Below are 20,288 nucleotides of genomic sequence, written 5' to 3' on the forward strand. Positions count from 1 at the left end.
GCTGAACATGTGGAAACTAACCGTAGACTGGAGGCTGAAGCTGTGGAAACTAACCGTAGACTGGAGGCTGAAGCTGTGGAAACTAACCCTAGACTGGAGGCTGAACCTGTGGAAACTAACCCTAGACTGGAGGCTGAAGCTGTGGAAACTAACCGTAGACTGGAGGCTGAAGCTGTGGAAACTAACAGTAGACTGGAGGCTGAACCTGTGGAAACTAACCCTAGACTGGAGGCTGAACATGTGGAAACTAACCCTAGACTGGAGGCTGAAGCTGTGGAAACTAACCCTAGACTGGAGGCTGAACCTGTGGAAACTAACCCTAGACTGGAGGCTGAACCTGTGGAAACTAACCCTAGACTGGAGACTGGAGGCTGAAGCTGTGGAAACTAACAGACTGGAGGCTGAACTGGAAACTAACCCTAGACTGGAGGCTGAAGCTGTGGAAACTAACAGTAGACTGGAGGCTGAACCTGTGGAAACTAACCCTAGACTGGAGGCTGAACCTGTGGAAACTAACCCTAGACTGGAGGCTGAAGCTGTGGAAACTAACCCTAGACTGGAGGCTGAAGCTGTGGAAACTAACCCTAGACTGGAGGCTGAAGCTGTGGAAACTAACCCTAGACTGGAGGCTGAACATGTGGAAACTAACCCTAGACTGAGGCTGAACATGTGGAAACTAACCCTAGACTGGAGGCTGAACATGTGGAAACTAACCCTAGACTGGAGGCTGAACCTGTGGAAACTAACCCTAGACTGGAGGCTGAAGCTGTGGAAACTAACCCTAGACTGGAGGCTGATGCTGTGGAAACTAACCGTAGACTGGAGGCTGAAGCTGTGGAAACTAACCCTAGACTGGAGGCTGAAGCTGTGGAAACTAACCCTAGACTGGAGGCTGAACCTGTGGAAACTAACCCTAGACTGGAGGCTGAAGCTGTGGAAACTAACCGTAGACTGGAGGCTGAAGCTGTGGAAACTAACAGTAGACTGGAGGCTGAAGCTGTGGAAACTAACAGTAGACTGAAGGCTGAAGCTGTGGAAACTAACCCTAGACTGGAGGCTGAACCTGTGGAAACTAACCCTAGACTGGAGGCTGAAGCTGTGGAAACTAACCCTAGACTGGAGGCTGAAGCTGTGGAAACTAACCCTAGACTGGAGGCTGAACCTGTGGAGACTAACCCTAGACTGGAGGCTGAACCTGTGGAAACTAACCCTAGACTGGAGGCTGAAGCTGTGGAAACTAACCCTAGACTGGAGGCTGAACCTGTGGAAACTAACCCTAGACTGGAGGCTGAACCTGTGGAAACTAACCCTAGACTGGAGGCTGAAGCTGTGGAAACTAACCCTAGACTGGAGGCTGAACCTGTGGAAACTAACCCTAGACTGGAGGCTGAACCGGTGACCTGTCTTCTGTCTAAGAGTTACCTCCTCACTTTCATTTTGTTTAAACTATTTTACTTTCCCCATGAATTGCCTTTTGTTGATTTGTTAGAGGTTAATAAAGTCTGATTTACTATAACCACCAAGCCAAAACACCCACAATGCTTCCCTTTGAAAGGGAGTCATGACAGAGACATACAGCACTATCGTTACTATTCCTGGGGAGGTGGAGAAGAAAGAGGAACGAGGTGATGTGTCTGTGTCTGGTGTCATGACCGTGTTTTGAACACACCTGAATTGTCTTGGTCCCTCTGTGCGTTATTAGCTGTGTGAGTTTAGTACAATACCTGACCCTGCCTCATCATTTGTTAATTGCTCAGAAATAGAAGCATATTCCCATATTCATTAACAGACTACTGAAAACGTTTCCATTACCTCCGTGCCTGATTAATAACGTGAATACACTTTATTACAATTTGGATTATTTTATTACAGGCAAACGATAACCCTTAAATTACCAAGTGGGGAATTAAGAATTAAAAATCTCATGCAAATTTCTGTAGGTAATTACCAACTGCTATTTGTGGCAACTGAGGTGTTTTTCAACGCATTTGCTTAGAACAAAAAAGGTGAAAATTGCACCCAGGGGAAAACAGCTTTGAGGGAAAGAAGGTGTAGTAATCTCAACCGTCTCTCTCATTCACTCTCTCTCTCACACACACACACACACACACTCTCTCTCTCTCTCTCTCTCTCTCTCTCTCTCTCTCTCTCTCACTCTCACACACACACTCTCTCTGTATTCTACCTGTTCTCTACCCTCCTAGGGTTTTAGTAGATTTTGGCAATTTAAAAAATATATATTTTCCATTTTAAATTCAGAAAAAATGCAACTCTGCAAATAATTATCTCCATGGGCTTGTTTGAAATGTTGATTTGAAGACCCTTTTTCATTTTAGGAATAATTATCTCCATGGGCTTGGTTGAAATGTTGATTTGAAGACCCGGTTTCATCTTAGGAATTGATGGCCAAAGCACACAATGAAAAACACATCACAAACGAAACAAAAGATAAAAGAAAATAAAAGAAAATTGCAATGCATTCGGAAAGTTTTCTGACCCCTTGACTTGTCCACATCTTGTTATGTTACAGCCTTATTCTAAAATCTATCAAATACATTTTTTTGTCCTCAATCTACATACAATAACCCGTAATGACAAAGCAAAAACAGTTTTTTTTTTTTTAATTTTAGCAAATTTAAAATAAAAAATAAATAAAAACAGAAACCTTATTTACACAAGTATTCAGACCCTTTGCTATGAGACTCTCAATTGAGCTCAGGTGCATCCTGTTTCCATTCATTATCCTTTCTACAACTTGATTGGAGTCCACCTGTTGCAAAGCCAATTAATTGAACATGATTTGGAAAGGCACACACCTGTCTATATAAGGTGCCACAGTTGACACTGCATGTCAGAGCAAAAAGGTGGAAGGAATTGTCCGTAGAGCTCTGAGACAGGATTGTGTCGAGGCACAGAACTGGGGAAGGGTCCCAAACAATGTCTGCAGCATTAAAGTTCCCCAAGAACACAGAAAAAGTTTGGAACCACCAAGACTCTTCCAAGAGCTGGCTGCCCAGCTAAACTGACCAATCTGGGGAGAAGAGCCTTGGTCAGGGAGGTGACCGGGCACCCAATGGTCAATCTGACAGAGTTCCTCTGTGGAGATGGGAGAACCTTCCAGAAGGACAACAATCTCTCCAGCACTCCACCATTCAGGTCTTTATACTAGAGTGGCCAGACGGAAGCCACAACTCAGTAAAAGGCACATGACAGCCCGCTTGGAGTTTGCCAAAAGGCACCTAAAGGACTCTCAGACCATGAGAAACAAGATTCTCTGGTCTGATGAAACCAAGATGGAAATATTTGGCCTGAATGCCAAGCGTCACATCTGGAGGAAACCTGGCACCATCACTATGGTGAAGAATGGTGGTGGCAGCATCACGTTGTGGGGATGTTTTTCAGCGGCAAGGACTGGGAGACTAGTCAGGATCGAGGGAAAGATGAACGGAGCAAACTACAGAGAAATCCTTGATGAAAACCTGCTCCAGAGCACTCAGGACCTCAGACTGGGGCGAAGGTTCACCTTCCAACAGAACAATGACCCTAAGCACACAGCCAAGGCAACGCAGGAGTGGCTTCAGGACAAGTCTCTGAATGTCCTTGAGTGACCCAGCCAGAGCCCGGACTTGAGCCCGATCAAACATCTCTGGAGACAATAGCTGTGCGGCAACGCTCCCCATCCAACTTGGAGATGATCCATTCATCTACTCTGCATCTCACAAAGACGGCGGTTGGAACCAAAAATCTAAAATTTGGACTCATCAGACCAAAGGACAGATTTCCACCTGACTAATGTCCATTGCTTTTGTTTCTTGGCCCAAGCAAGTCTCTTCTTATTATTGGTGTCCTTTAGTAGTGGTTTCTTTGCATAAATTCGAGCATGAAGGCCTGATTCACACAGTCTCCTCTAAACAGTTGATATTGAGATGTGTCTGTTACTTGAACTCTGCGAAGCATTTATTGAGGCAGGTATCTCTAATGAACTTATACTCTGCAGCAGAGGTAACCATCACAACCGGAATCTTGTGGTCCTGGTTATCTTCCTTCAGAAAGGAGACGGATTGTAGTTAGCTTCCATCAGATAAGAGACTGTGGTCCTAGTTAGCTTCCATCAGATAAGAGACTGATCATAGTTAGCTTCCATCAGATAAGAGACTGATTGTAGTTAGCTTCCATCAGATAAGAGACTGTGGTCCTGGTTAGCTTCCATCAGATAAGAGACTGATCGTAGTTAGCTTCTATCAGATTAGAGACTGATCGTAGTTAGCTTCCATTAGATAAGAGACTGATTGTAGTTAGCTTCCATCAGATAAGAAACTGTGGTCCTCATTAGCTTCCATCAGATAAGAGACCGTGGTCCTTGTTAGATTCCATCAGACAAGAGTCTGATCATAGTTAGCTTCCATCAGATAAGAGACTGATCGTAGTTAGCTTCCATCAGATAAGAGTCTGTGGTCCTCATTAGCTTCCATCAGATACGAGACTGTGGTCCGCGTTAGCTTCCATCAGATAAGAGACCGTGGTCCTCGTTAGATTCCATCAGATAAGAGACTGATTGTAGTTAGCTTCCATCAGATAAGAGACTGATCATAGTTAGCTTCCATCAGATTAGAGATTGTGGTCCTAGTTAGATTCCATCAGATAAGAGACTGTGGTCCTCGTTAGCTTCCATCAGATAAGAGACTGTGGTCCTCGTTAGATTCCATCAGATAAGAGACTGATTCTAGTTAGCTTCCATCAGATAAGAGACTGATCATAGTTAGCTTCCATCAGATAAGAGACTGATCATAGTTAGCTTAAATCAGATTAGAGAATGTGGTCCTCGTTAGCTTCCATCAGATAAGAGACTGATCGTAGTTAGCTTCCATCAGATTAAAGACTGTGGTCCTAGTTAGCTTCCATCAGATAAGAGACTGTGGTCCTCATTAGCTTCCATCAAATAAGAGACTGTGCTCCTCGTTAACTTCCATCAGATAAGAGACTGATCATAGTTAGCTTCCATCAGGTAAGAGACTGATCATAGTTAGCTTCCGTCAGATAAGAGACCGTGGTCCTCGTTAGATTCCATCAAACAAGAGACTGATTGTAGTTAGCTTCCATCACATAAGAGACTGATCATAGTTAGCTTCCATCAGGTAAGAGTCTGACCGTAGTTAGCTTCCATCTGATTAGAGACTGTGGTCCTGGTTAGATTCCATCAGATAAGAGACTGTGTTCCTCGTTAGCTTCCATCAGATTAGAGACTGTGGTCCTCGTTAGCTTCCATCAGATTAGAGACTGATCGTAGATATCTTCCATCAGATTAGAGACTGTGGTCCTCGTTAGCTATGATAGGAGACTGATAGATAGGAGACTGGTAGATAGGAGACTGGTAGATAGGATACTGATAGATAAGAGACTTATAGATAGGAGACTGGTAGATAGGAGACTGGTAGATAGGAGACTGGTAGATAGGAGACTGAGAGATAGGAGACGTATAGATAGGAGACTGGTAGATAGGAGACTGATAGATAGGAGACTGGTAGACAGGAGACTGGTAGACAGGAGACTGATAGATAGGAGACTGATAGATAGGAGACTGGTAGATAGGAGACTGGTAGATAGGAGACTGGTAGATAGGAGACTGGTAGATAGGAGACTGGTAGATAGGAGACTGGTAGATGGGAGACTGGTAGATGGGAGACTGGTAGATGGGAGACTGGTAGATGGGAGACTGGTAGATAGGAGACTGGTAGATAGGAGACTGGTAGATAGGAGACTGGTAGATGGGAGACTGATAGATGGGAGACTGGTAGATGGGAGACTGGTAGATGGGAGACTGGTAGATAGGAGACATAGATGGGAGACTGGTAGATTGGGAGACTGGTAGATGGGAGACTGGTAGATGGGAGACTGGTAGATAGGAGACTGGTAGATAGGAGACTGATAGATAGGAGACTGATAGATAGGAGACTGGTAGATGGGAGACTGGTAGATGGGAGACTGGTAGATGGGAGACTGGTAGATAGGAGACATAGATGGGAGACTGGTAGATGGGATACTGATAGATGGGAGACTGGTAGATGGGAGACTGGTAGATGGGAGACTGGTAGATAGGAGACTGGTAGATAGGAGACTGGTAGATAGGAGACTGGTAGATAGGATACTGGTAGATAGGAGACTGGTAGATGGGAGACTGGTAGATAGGATACTGGTAGATAGGAGACTGGTAGATAGGAGACTGGTAGATGGGAGACTGGTAGATGGGAGACTGGTAGATAGGAGACTGGTAGATAGTAGACTGATAGATAGGAGACTGGTAGATAGGAGACTGGTAGATGGGAGACTGGTAGATGGGAGACTGGTAGATGGGAGACTGGTAGATGGGAGACTGGTAGATAGGAGACTGGTAGATAGGAGACTGGTAGATGGGAGACTGGTAGATGGGAGACTGGTAGATGGGAGACTGGTAGATGGGAGACTGATAGATGGGAGACTGGTAGATGGGAGACTAGTAGATGGGAGACTGGTAGATGGGAGACTGGTAGATGGGAGACTGGTAGATGGGAGACTGGTAGATGGGAGACTGGTAGATGGGAGACTGATAGATGGGAGACTGGTAGATGGGAGACTGGTAGATGGGAGACTGGTAGATGGGAGACTGGTAGATGGGAGACTAGTAGATGGGAGACTGATAGATGGGAGACTGATAGATGGGAGACTGGTAGATGGGAGACTGATAGATGGGAGACTGGTAGATGGGAGACTGGTAGATGGGAGACTGGTAGATGGGAGACTGGTAGATGGGAGACTGGTAGATGGGAGACTGGTAGATAGTAGACTGGTAGATAGGAGACTGGTAGATAGGAGACTGGTAGATAGGAGACTGGTAGATAGGAGACTGGTAGATAGGAGACTGGTAGATAGGAGACTGTGGTGTTGTTTGTTTAGCCGTCCCATCAAATGAGGCAGATTAATCTCTTGAACAAGTCAGTTACACTGTATGTATAAATCATCTGGCTTTTGGAGGCAGCCCTGCCTGCACTCCAATGAAACCCAATCTCACTCTGTTCCAGGTGCATGTCACTCTGTCTCTGTACATCAGTCCTATGACTGAACCGGCCCCCGCAGATCATGTAACACTGGTGAAGATGATTTGGGGTTTGGATGTGTCACATTATTAAACTGTCATATTAATTCATCACAAGAAGAAAACGTGCATTGAATAACTGATTGACATTCAAACTGTAATACAACAAAATAGGTTATAGGGATACAAATAAGATGTTAACCTTGATATTAGGCTCATGCTAATATGCCATTATTTTACAGCTATTGAAGTGATCATGTTTTTTGTGACATGTTTAAAATCAATCTCATAGATGGGATTCTGTACGACCATATGATACTTCAATCCTATTATTGTAAAAACTCTCAAAATGCAAGACTGAACAATGATGAATTCATTATATTTACCCTCTAATTTGTCTGTCAGAATAACCTGCCAATGCTTTCACTGTTCTGTCAGTCACTGGAGATTCCATGACACACAAGTAATGACACATTCATTACACACACAGATTAACAGTGTAGATTAGATTAGATTAGTGTAGATTAGATCCTGAACGTGAGTTATTTGTGTCTGTTTCATGTACCAGTAAACCTCATCTGCCGACCGCCTCATACCTGGGATAACTCTATGGCGTTGGTTTATCCCTGGGATAACTCTATGGCGTTGGTTTATCCCTGGGATAACTCTATGGCGTTGGTTTATCCCTGGGATAACTCTATGGCGTTGGTTTATCCCTGGTATAACTCTATGGCGTTGGTTTATCCCTGGGATAACTCTATGGCGTTGGTTTATCCCTGGGATAACTCTATGGCGTTGGTTTATCCCTGGTATAACTCTATGGCGTTGGTTTATCCCTGGGATAACTCTATGGCGTTGGTTTATCCCTGGGATAACTCTATGGCGTTGGTTTATCCCTGGGATAACTCTATGGCGTTGGTTTATCCCTGGGATAACTCTATGGCGTTGGTTTATCCCTGGGATAACTCTATGGCGTTGGTTTATCCCTGGGATAACTCTATGGCGTTGGTTTATCCCTGGGATAACTCTATGGCGTTGGTTTATCCCTGGGATAACTCTATGGCGTTGGTTTATCCCTGGGATAACTCTATGGCGTTGGTTTATATGGCGTTGGTTTATCCCTGGGATAACTCTATGGTGTTGGTTTATCCCTGGGATAACTCTATGGCGTTGGTTTATCCCTGGGATAACTCTATGGCGTTGGTTTATCCCTGGGATAACTCTATGGCGTTGGTTTATCCCTGGGATAACTCTATGGCGTTGGTTTATCCCTGGGATAACTCTATGGCGTTGGTTTATCCCAGGGATAACTCTATGGCGTTGGTTTATCCCTGGGATAACTCTATGGCGTTGGTTTATCCCTGGGATAACTCTATGGCGTTGGTTTATCCCTGGGATAACTCTATGGCGTTGGTTTATCCCTGGGATAACTCTATGGCGTTGGTTTATCCCTGGGATAACTCTATGGCGTTGGTTTATCCCTGGGATAACTCTATGGCGTTGGTTTATCCCTGGGATAACTCTATGGCGTTGGTTTATCCCTGGGATAACTCTATGGCGTTGGTTTATCCCTGGGATAACTCTATGGCGTTGGTTTATCCCTGGGATAACTCTATGGCGTTGGTTTATCCCTGGGATAGAGTGAATTATGACATTTTTGTCATAGCTCCCATGCAGGCGAGAACATGTCGGAGTAATAGAGTTTAGTTTATGGTACTAGACCTCCTGGAGCAATTTGTCCTCGACAAAAACACATAAAGTATTGCTTAAGTGTTGAGTAGGCCTCACTAAGAGCCCCTTGGCCAATTTCAGTTGGTTGGGGTCTGGAACAAAGATATACAGTCTGTGGGATGTTGGCAATGAATGGATGCCATTCTCAAAATATACTGTAGGTTATTTGACAGCAAAACTATCACATAGTCATGGATAACCCTACAGTACCTATTCCTTTATGTAGACTTAAACTAAAATCTGCACATCAAGCATCAGCTACTTTACCATAGAAGTTACATGTAATCTAACACAATGTATTAATTATGTCACTATAATGGCGTACTATAGTTACATTGCAACTTCTGACATTTCTAGATCTATTCTGGAATCATATTCCTAGATGTCTAGATTCATTGTGGTTCATGGTGAAGAATGTGGTTATCCAATAGCGTTCCACATGACATCCCCAATGACAATAGGCTACACCTTGATCAATGATAGGGGCTGATTATTAAGGAAACTGGAAGTCCATGAGACCGTTATGACTGTTCCAGCAGAGATCTTCCTCCTCTTGGTGTTTATGGACTATGAGCTATGCTCATTATGGAGCACAATACACTTCTACAATAGGATGATGAAGACAATACACAACAATGTGGGTCTTGTCCTGTTTGATTGTTTATGTCCTGTATTGTCCTATTTTGTTTCACAACACTGCAAGAAGAATCTCTGCAAAGGAATAATGAAGTGATTCTAATCAAATCTAATCTACTCAGCAGGAGTGTCTGAGCTGACTTATGTCACACACACAAAGCTGAAGAGAACCCTCCTCTGCCTCAATCTCCATAGTGACTGAAGAGAACCCTCCTCTGCCTCAGTCTCCATAGTGACTGAAGAGAACCCTCCTCTTCCTCAATCTCCATAGTGACTGAAGAGAACCCTCCTCTGTCTCTAACACCATAGTTACTGAAGAGAACCCTCCTCTGCCTCAATCTCCATAGTGACTGAAGAGAACCCTCCTCTGCCTCAATCTCCATAGTTACTGAAGAGAACCCTCCTCTGCCTCAATCTCCATAGTGACTGAAGAGAACCCTCCTCTGCCTCAATCTCCATAGTGACTGAAGAGAACCCTCCTCTGCCTCAATCTCCATAGTTACTGAAGAGAACCCTCTTCTGTCTCTAACACCATAGTTACTGAAGAGAACCCTCCTCTGTCTCTAACACCATAGTTACTGAAGAGAACCCTCTTCTGTCTCTAACACCATAGTTACTGAAGAGAACCCTCCTCTGCCTCAATCTCCATAGTGACTGAAGAGAACCCTCTTCTGTCTCTAACACCATAGTGACTGAAGAGAACCCTCTTCTGTCTCTAACACCATAGTGACTGAAGAGAACCCTCCTCTGTCTCTAACACCATAGTGACTGAAGAGAACCCTCTTCTGTCTCTAACACCATAGTGACTGCAGTCAGATAGTAGAGAGGACACTGCTCCCAGTGAGACACTATGATTGGTGATAGTTGAGAGGACACTGCTCCCAGTGAGACACTATAATTGGAGATAGTTGAGAGGACACTGCTCCCAGTGAGACACTATGATTGGAGATAGTTGAGAGGACACTGCTCCCAGTGAGACGCTATGATTGGAGGTAGTTGAGAGGACACTGCTCCCAGTGAGACATTATGATTGGAGATAGTTGAGAGGACACTGCTCCCAGTGAGACACTATGATTGGAGATAGTTGAGAGGACACTGCTCCCAGTGAGACATTATGATTGGAGATAGTTGAGAGGACACTGCTCCCAGTGAGACATTATGATTGGAGATAGTTGAGAGGACACTGCTCCCAGTGAGACATTATGATTGGAGGTAGTTGAGAGGACACTGCTCCCAGTGAGACATTATGATTGGAGATAGTTGAGAGGACAGTGGTGCATGGTATGACCTTCCACATTGATTCCCAGACCATGTCTAAACCATCTCACAAAATATTTCCCATCACTCACTCACACATATACAGATGTTTCCTCCCCACTAGTCTATCATAGATGTACAGTATATAGATACTGAAAGTCATTTTGAAAATAAAAGCTGTCATCTGAAGTGACTGACCAGACTGAGGCCTTGTGGGTAAATCAGAGAAAATATTCAGACCCCTTGAATTTTCCACATTTTGTTACGTTACAGTCTTTTTCTAAAATTGATTAAATAATTTGTTTCTCTCATCAATCTACACACAATACCCAAGTGACAAAGTGAAAACAAGTATTTAGAAATGTTTGCTAATTTAGTTTTAAAAAACAAATTGAAATACCTTATTTACGTAAGTATTCAGACCCTTTGCTATGAGACTCGTAAATGTAGCTCAGGTGCATCCTGTTTCCATTGGTGATCCTTGAGATGTTTCTACAACTTCATTAGAGTCCACCTGCGGTAAATTAAATTGATTGGACATGCTTTGGAAAGGCACACACCTGTCAATATAAGGTCCCACAGTTGACAGTGCATGTCAGAGCAAAAACTAAGCCATGAGGTCGAAGGAATTGTCCGTAGAGCCCCGAGACAGGATTGTGTCGAGGTACAGATCTGGGGAGGGGTACTAAAAAATGAATGCAGCATTGAAGGTCCCCAAGAACACAGTGGCCACCATCATTCTTAAATGGAAGAAGTTTGGAACCACCAAGACTCTTCCTTGAGCTGAGCAATTCTTATTCTTATCCATATTTTCTAAACTGCATTGTTGGTTAAGGGCTTGTAACTAAGCATTTCACTGTAAGGTCTACACCTGCATGTGACTAATACAATTTTATTTGATCATGCTGTGGGAGTGTTTTTTAGCAGCAGGGACTGGGAGACTAGTAAGGATCGAGGGAAAGATGAACAGATCAAAGTACAGAGAGATCCTTGATGAAAACCTGCTCCAGAGCGCTCAGGATCTCAGACTGGGGCGACGGCTCACCTTCCAACAGGACAACGACCCTAAACACACAGCCAAGACAACACAGGAGTGGCTTCGGGACAAGTCTCTGAATGTCCTTGAGTGGCCCAGCCAGGGCCCGGAATTGAACCCGATCAAACATCTCTGGAGAGACCTGAAAATAGCTGTGCAACGACGCTCCCCATCCAACCTGACAGAGCTTGAGATGATCTGCAGAGAACAATGGGATGAACTCCACAAATACAGGTGTGCCAAGCTTGTAGCATCATACCCAAAAAGACTTGAGGCTGTAATCGCTGCCAAATGTGCTTCAACAAATTACTAAGTTAAGGTCTGAATAGTACTATACTTAACGCTGGAAAGATCCAACTACCTCACAAAATAACTTTAACCCGACAAAATAAAAAAACATATTCATCTACAGACACGGACGATGCAACACTGGAAAGGTTGTGTGAGGAGGTAGCAGGGCCGAGGGGGGGAGTTTAGCCACAGTGCAATTCTGACGCTCCAAGGAGATAACAAGGCACTCACAGTCAAGGTAAAAAAAATCCACGATTCCAACATGGAATGTCTACCCAGGGAAGACAGGATGAAGAAGGAGTCGCTACTAGACATACAAGGTCGTGGCATGCGTGAAAATCATTTTTTTCTGGGATTCCTGAGGACGCATCCAATAATCCAGAGGGATTATATTGTTATTATTGATCAGAGAATTTATACAATCCGCCTTGAAACTTCCAAATGAGACTATAAACAAGGTGTCTTTCCAGCACACAGACTTGCATCGTCACTTTAACTATACACTCATGTACATACTACCTCAATTGGGCCGACCAACCAGTGCTCCCGCATACTGGCTAACCGGGCTATCTGCATTGTGTCCCACCACCCACCAACCCCTCTTTTATGCTACTGCTACTCTCTGTTCATCATATATGCATAGTCACTTTAACCATATCTACATGTACAGACTACCTCAATCAGCCTGACTAACCTGTGTCTGTATGTAGCCTCGCTACTTTTATAGCCTCGCTACTGTATATACTCTTTTTACTGTTGTTTTATTTCTTTACTTACCTTTTGTTCACCTAATACATGTTTTGCACTATTGGCTAGAGCCTGTAAGTAAGCATTTCACTGTTGTATTCGTCGCACGTGACAAATAAACTTTGATTTGATTTGATTTGACTTGGAGCTCAAGCGATAAGACAAAGGGTCCCCGACCAATCATCGCAAAATTTGAACATTACCAACAAAAGGAGCTGATCAAAAGCAGGGGAAGGAGCTTAATGGGACCAAATTCAGTCTCAATGAACAATTTCCAAGGGAGATAAACAAACGTCGTTAGAGACTGTTTCCGGTACAAAGACAACAGAGGGAGAAGGGTAAGCGTGACTTTCTCATTGTGGACAAACTCTTTATAGATGGACAGCTATTCCGAGACAGATCCATAACACGATGGCTGTACTAGATTCTACCGGGACTTCAGGTTACGAAAAAAAAGAATTGTAAAAATATCTGAACACTCTGAAGTGGATATGAACACACACGTACTCAATTACATGTTCACTTACACATATGGATGTATACATACACACACACACCTAATCTCGCTCTCTTCTCTCACTCTCTCTTTCTCTCTTTTCTTCTCTCCTCTCCGTCTCTCACCTCTCTCTCCATTGTCAAACTGTTCTTTAATTTAATACGTTTCTTGTTTGTCTATATTTTTTATGTATTTGTCTACAAGTTTATATATGTTTGCAACAAGCACATCGAAGATATCAGTATAGGCGTATTGGGGACTAATAACATATTACATGGAATACATTTGTACTGTAGTGAAGCCGTCTCTAGAGGAATGCAAGGCCTTTTTCATGATCATGTGAAACGGCAATTGCTATGGAAGTGCTGGGATGTGTTTTTCAATGATGCAATTATGATGCAACTATGATAGTGATACGATATGGATTACAATTATCATCATGAACATTAAGGCTATACGCACTACATGTTACACACATATAGACACTCAACCGTGCAAATTGGCAGAGTTATTATTATTATTATTGGCAGTTATCATTAGTTATTATTATACAGCACACATTATAGACTTACCATTATACAGACATCGTACACACTTTCACTAAATCACATCCAATATCATACACATCAACCTACTCAGATTTACTACACAAATAATATCTTGCCTCAATGTTCTAACATCTGTGGCATTGGCTCACAGGCAAACAGGCAAGGGAATAAACTGGAACCTATTTCTTGAATTCTAAATATCAGACATTTGAAAGCTCTGGTTTTGACCTTCCATAATACCTCTGATGGCAGTAACTTTACAAGCACTAATTATGGTCAGTTTAGACTGAGAATAGTATCTAGTTATGGTGAGGGGTGAAATAAGTAGAGCCAGTTATAGTTGTAACAGTTTAGCAGGTAATAAAAAAGATCAGTCTTTACGTGGCTAAAAGAAAAGGAATATAACATATACTGTTTACAGGAAACTCACTCTACATCCTTAGATGGAGTTGAAAGGAACGGGCTGGTGAAATAGTTTTCTGTCAACGACAAAGGAACTCAAAAGGTGTGATGTTATGAACTAACAAAAATTTAGATTTGAATGTGCAAATAGACAGGAATGAATATGAATGTGGACGAAAAAGAGATTTGGCTCATTAATCTATATGGTCCAAATCAGGATGATCCATACTTCTTCTAAAATATTTATAGCAATTTATTGAACTTACAGGCAACAAATGATCAAACCATTATGGTAGGAGACAATAACACAGTGTTAAGTACCTCAATGGACCGTAAAGGTAATCACTCTACAAACTATCATCCCCGTGCCCTTAAGGAAATCACTAATATTATGAACACATTAGAAATAGGGGATATTTGTAGACTAAAGAACCCTGACCTCGTGAGATATATATGGAGGAGACTTAATCAAGCTCGTCATCTTGACTACTTTCTTGTCTCTTTCTCTCTTGCATCAAAGGTTTAAAAAGTTTTAAAAGGGGGCAGAATGCGATCGGATCATCATCTAATTGGCCTCTTATAGATTTTCCACGTGGACGGGGATATTGGACATTTGATCAAAGTTTACTGGAGTACAACTTATTTTTAACTAACACAAAATAATTTATAACTGAATTTTTCCCGAGTAGTATAGGTTTAGCAAATCCCCTTATTGTTTGGGATACCTTTAAATGTACCTTCAGGGGTCATTTCATTCAATATTCATCAATAAGAAAAAAGCAGTTTCTGGCTAAAGAGACAAGACTAACAAGGGAAATCCGTTAACTAATAGTACAGGTAGATAGCAATTAAAACGATACTACAGAGATACAAAATAAGTGAGAGGAGAAACAAAAAGAACTTGAGGAATCTATATAATGTAATCTATCACAAAAATAAAGCAAACTGGATGGAATATGGAGAAAATTGCACAAAATTCTTCTTGAATCTCCAATACAGGAACGCTAACAAAAAGAACTTGCAGAAACTCGTTACTGACGACGGAGTCATCTTTGATTCCCCGAATTATAAGAGGAAGCGAAATATTTTCAGCAGATATTCTCTTTTCCGTCTCATCCGCTTCCACAGAAGGAAGATTATGGTAAGGAATTCTTTCCAAATAATATAACAAATGGAAAATTAAACAAATGTACAGAAATATCAGTGCTAAGGACAAATTACAGAGGAATAACTTTTTGAGGCTATTAAATCCTTTCAGTCTAGTGAAATCCTAGTGCTTGATGGCATAACCTTAGAGGTACAGTATATCAAGCCTTTTTTAATATACTAAAAACTCCATTGTTAGATGGTTTTAACTACTCCTATAGAAATAGTAGTCTGTCAGGTACTCAGCAGGAAGGTCTGATTTCTCTATTATTAAAACAAGACCCAGATGGAAAATATAAAGACCTATAGTCTATCTAAAAAACTGGAGGTCTCTCTCTTACGCTTCAATGTCGTGATGCAAAAATACTAGTGAAATGCATAGCGCTCAGAATTTAAAGGGTTTTACCAGGTATTGTTCATCCTGATCAGACAGGTTTTTTACATGGTCGATACATTGGAGATAATATACGACAACTACTAGCAATAATAGAACATCAAGAAACATCTAAGAAGCCAGGCCTGGTATTTCTAGTGGATTTTGAAAAGGTATTTGATAAAGTAAATCTGGATTTTATTTATAAATGCCTGGATTTTTTCAATTTCGGTGATTCTCTCATAGAATGGGTAAAGAATAATGTATAGCAACCACAGGGATAAAATAGTACAAACAATTTGAGTTTTGAATTGTCAAGAGGAGTTAAACAAGGATGTCCGCTGTCACCATATCCATTCGTTATGGCCATCGAAATGCTAGCTATTAAAATCAGATCCAATAACAACAATCGAGGATTAGGAATCGAAGGCTTAAAAACAAAGGTGTTCATGTATGCCGATGACTCAAATTTATATTAAGTCCGCAAGCTAGATCCCTACAATGTCTCATTGAAGTTCTAGATAACTTTTCTGTACTCTCTGGACTAAAACCTAATTATGATAAGTGTACAATATTATGTATTGGATCTTTTTAAAAATACAACTTTTAGATTACCCTGCAGTTTACCTATAAAATGGGCTGATGAGGAAGTAGACATACTTGGTATTCAAATCACAAAATATATAAATAAGCTGTCCATAATGAATTTCAATAGAAAACTTGTAAAAATAGACAAGATCCTGCAACCATGGAGAAGTAAGTACCTGTCCATTTATGGAAAAATGGCCTTGATTAACTCCTTAGTCATATCTCAGTTTACTCATGTACTTATGGCGCTGTCTACTCCTGATGATTCTTTTATCAAATCATATGAGCAAAAAATATTTTGCTTTATCTGGGACGCTAAACAAGACAAATAAAACGTGCCTATCTATATTATGAATTGGGTGGGTTGAGATGATTAAATATAAAAGCACTAAACCTCTCTCTAAAAGCTTCACTTATTCAAAAGTTTTACTTGAACCCTAAATGATTCTCAAGTAGATTACTAAGGACAGGTCATCCATTGTTTAAAAATGGCCTTTTTGCCTTTGTGCAGATTGCCATGTGTCATTTTCGATTAATTGAAAATTATATTTTTTCAAAGTATCTCTCTTTATCAAACAATCCTTGCAGAGCTGTCTACAATTTCAATTTCATCTGTAACGATTGTCGTAAGTGTGGTATGTGTCGATGATAACTTTAATAAACTGAACACTGAACACACAATTTCATCCCCCTGAAAAGTTAGAACAAATTTTATGGTTGAACTCAAATGTGTTGGTTGATACAATACCTGTATTTATGGGAAAGATGTTTGAAACGGGTATTTTGTTCTTAAATGGTATTGTAAATTGGAATGTTAGAGTTATATCCTTCATGGAGTTCAATTATTGTACGGGAAGGTCTGTTCAATCCAAGAGTACAACCAATTGATTACAGCATTGCCCCCAAAATGGAGGAGGCGGGTGGCAGCGGGAGGAGGCAGGGAACTGGTCTGTCTGCCCAATATAAAGGATCAAAACTGGAGGAGGCGGGAAACTGGTCTGTCTGCCCAATATAAAGGATCAAAACTGGCAGAGGAATAAAATAACGTAAATAGGGAAGTATAACAGTTCATTTGAGGACCAGAATGTTGACAACTGCCATATGAATTGCTAAATAGTTGGGAAGAGATTTTTGATGTACCGATTCCACGGTACAGGGTGTATGAGTTGATATATAAAACAACCCAAGATTCAAGACTTCATGCTTTTCAGCTAAAATAATTATATAGAATTCTTGCCACCAACAAAATGTTGAATATTTGGGGCATCAAATCATCAAAGCTCTGCAGATATTGTTATGAGGATACAGAATCAATAGACCATTTATTTTGGTATTGCCCTCAGGTAGCCTGTCTCTGGTCTCTGGTTCAGGACTGGCTGAAAATGCATAACATTGATCTAAAATTAACCCTAGAAATAATACTGTTCGGAGATCTGGAGAGACCGGGTCAGTCAATTACTAATATAATAACACTATTAGTAAAAGTATTTATCTTCAACTTGCAATCTGTGGATCCTATTCGATTAGATAGATTGAAATTGTACATTAAACATCACAGCATAGTTGAAAGATATGTGTTGCGTAGAAATCTGAAGAGGGTGGCCAGCAGAGATAGATGGGATGGGCTGAGGGTGACCAGTAGAGATAGATGGGATGGGCTGAGGGTGACCAGCAGAGATAGATGGGATGGGCTGAGGGTGGCCAGCAGAGATTGATGGGATGGGCTGAGGATGACTAGCAGAGATATATGGGATGGGCTGAGGGTGACCAGTAGAGATAGATGGGATGGGCTGAGGGTGACCAGTAGAGATTGATGGGATGGGCTGAGGGTGACCAGTAGAGATAGATGGGATGGGCTGAGGGTGACCAGTAGAGATTGATGGGATGGGCTGAGGGTGACCAGTAGAGATAGATGGGATGGGCTGAGGGTGACCAGTAGAGATAGATGGGTTGGGCTGAGGGTGACCAGCAGAGATAGATGGGATGGGCTGAGGGTGACCAGTAGAGATAGATGGGATGGGCTGAGGGTGACCAGCAGAGATAGATGGGATGGGCTGAGGGTGACCAGTAGAGATAGATGGGATGGGCTGAGGGTGACCAGCAGAGATAGATGGGATGGGCTGAGGGTGGCCAGCAGAGATAGATGGGATGGGCTGAGGGTGACCAGCAGAGATAGATGGGATGGGCTATACACACACTGTCATTCAAATAAACACATACAAGGAAACACACACACATGTAATAGTGCCAGACATACACACAAACATATACAGTTGGCATTGCTGTGATTATTTTAGTTGTCCTTGATGTCCTTTGTTTTAAAGTTGTTTTATTTGATTTCTTTTTTTTGCATTGTTGTTTTCTGTTTTCTTCTGTCTTCTTTTGTATCTTTAGTTCATTCTCTTGGTTGTTGGTGCATTGGGGGGTTATTGGAGGGTTATTGGGGGGTTATTGTGGGTGGGGAATGGAATTCATTCTATTTTATTTTTTTAAGTATTCGTGTGGGAGGGGTCTCGAATGGTTGAGGGACAGCTATTGGGGAACTGTGGAGGGGTTCATGTTTTTTGGCCTGGTGAGGGATCTGTCAACGTGCCCTTGAGCAGGGCATTGACCCTGGATGCTTCTGTGTGTCTCTCTGAATGGGAATCTGCTGGATGACTGGTGTGGTGCAGTTGTTGAGCGGCTTCACTGCAAGTAGATTGTTTGTTTCAGATATTCAATAAAAATACATTTAAAAGGGTCTGAATACTCATGTAAATGTAAAATTGCAGATGTTTGATATTTAATACATTTGCAAAAATTTCTAAAAATCTGTTTTTGCTTTGTCATTATGGAGTATTGTCTGTAGGTTGGTGAGGGGAAAAAAACAATTTAATCAATTTTAGAATAAGGATGTAACGTAACAAAATGTGGAAAAAGTCAAGGGGTCTGAATATTTTCCAAATGCACTGTAAGTGCCACTTCCCTCAGAACAGTGATAGACGTGGCCTGACCACATTCTGTCCATGACAACATCACAGAGACACGTTTAGCACCTCATCATTCTGTCCATGACAACATCACAGAGACACGTCAAGCACCTCATCATTCTGTCCATGACAACATCACAGAGACACGTCAAGCACCTCATCATTCTGTCCATGACAACATCACAGAGACACATCCAGCACCTCATCATTCTGTCCATGACAACATCACAGAGTCACATCTAGCACCTCATCATTCTGTCCATGACAACATCACAGAGACACGTCTAGCACCTCATCATTCTGTCCATGACAACATCACAGAGTCACATCTAGCACCTCATCATTCTGCGCGCGCAACATCACAGAGACACGTCTAGCACCTCATCATTCTGTCTATGACAACATCACAGAGTCACATCCAGCACCTCATCATTCTGCGTGCGCAACATCACAGAGACACGTCTAGCACCTCATCATTCTGTCCATGACAACATCACAGAGTCACATCCAGCACCTCATCATTCTGCGTGCGCAACATCACAGAGACACGTCTAGCACCTCATCATTCTGTCCATAACAACACCACAGAGACACGTCTAGCACCTCATCATTCTGTGTGCGCAACATCACAGAGACACGTCTAGCACCTCATCATTCTGTCCATGACAACACCACAGAGACACGTCTAGCACCTCATCATTCTGTGTGCGCAACATCACAGAGACACATCTAGCACCTCATCATTCTGCGTGCGCAACATCACAGAGACACGTCTAGCACCTCATCATTCTGCGTGTGCAACATCACAGAGACACGTCTAGCACCTCATCATTCTGCGTGCGCACAGAGTCACGTCTAGCACCGCATCATTCTGTCCATGACAACATCACAGAGACACGTCTAGCACCTCATCATTCTGCGTGCGCACAGAGTCACGTCTAGCACCGCATCACTCTGTCCATGACAACATCACAGAGACACGTCTAGCACCTCATCATT

The 20,288-nt window shown here is 42.2% G+C and overlaps 1 protein-coding gene across 1 annotated transcript in view; it reads right to left on the reverse strand.

Annotated features, from left to right (window-relative positions):
- Positions 1-5,302: 5,302 nt before the first annotated feature.
- Positions 5,303-20,288, reverse strand: part of LOC135545401 (uncharacterized) — a 33,372-nt gene continuing 18,386 nt past the window's right edge. Inside the window, exons 4-5 of the mRNA XM_064973008.1 lie at positions 6,014-6,490; positions 5,303-5,818 (exon numbers count right to left, since the gene is read on the reverse strand). Of these exons, the coding sequence (XP_064829080.1) occupies positions 5,303-5,818; positions 6,014-6,490 (993 nt within the window). The remainder of the gene's footprint in view (positions 5,819-6,013; positions 6,491-20,288) is intronic.

Source organism: Oncorhynchus masou, chromosome 9 (genome assembly GCF_036934945.1).
Source record: "Oncorhynchus masou masou isolate Uvic2021 chromosome 9, UVic_Omas_1.1, whole genome shotgun sequence".
NCBI lineage: Eukaryota > Metazoa > Chordata > Actinopteri > Salmoniformes > Salmonidae > Oncorhynchus > Oncorhynchus masou.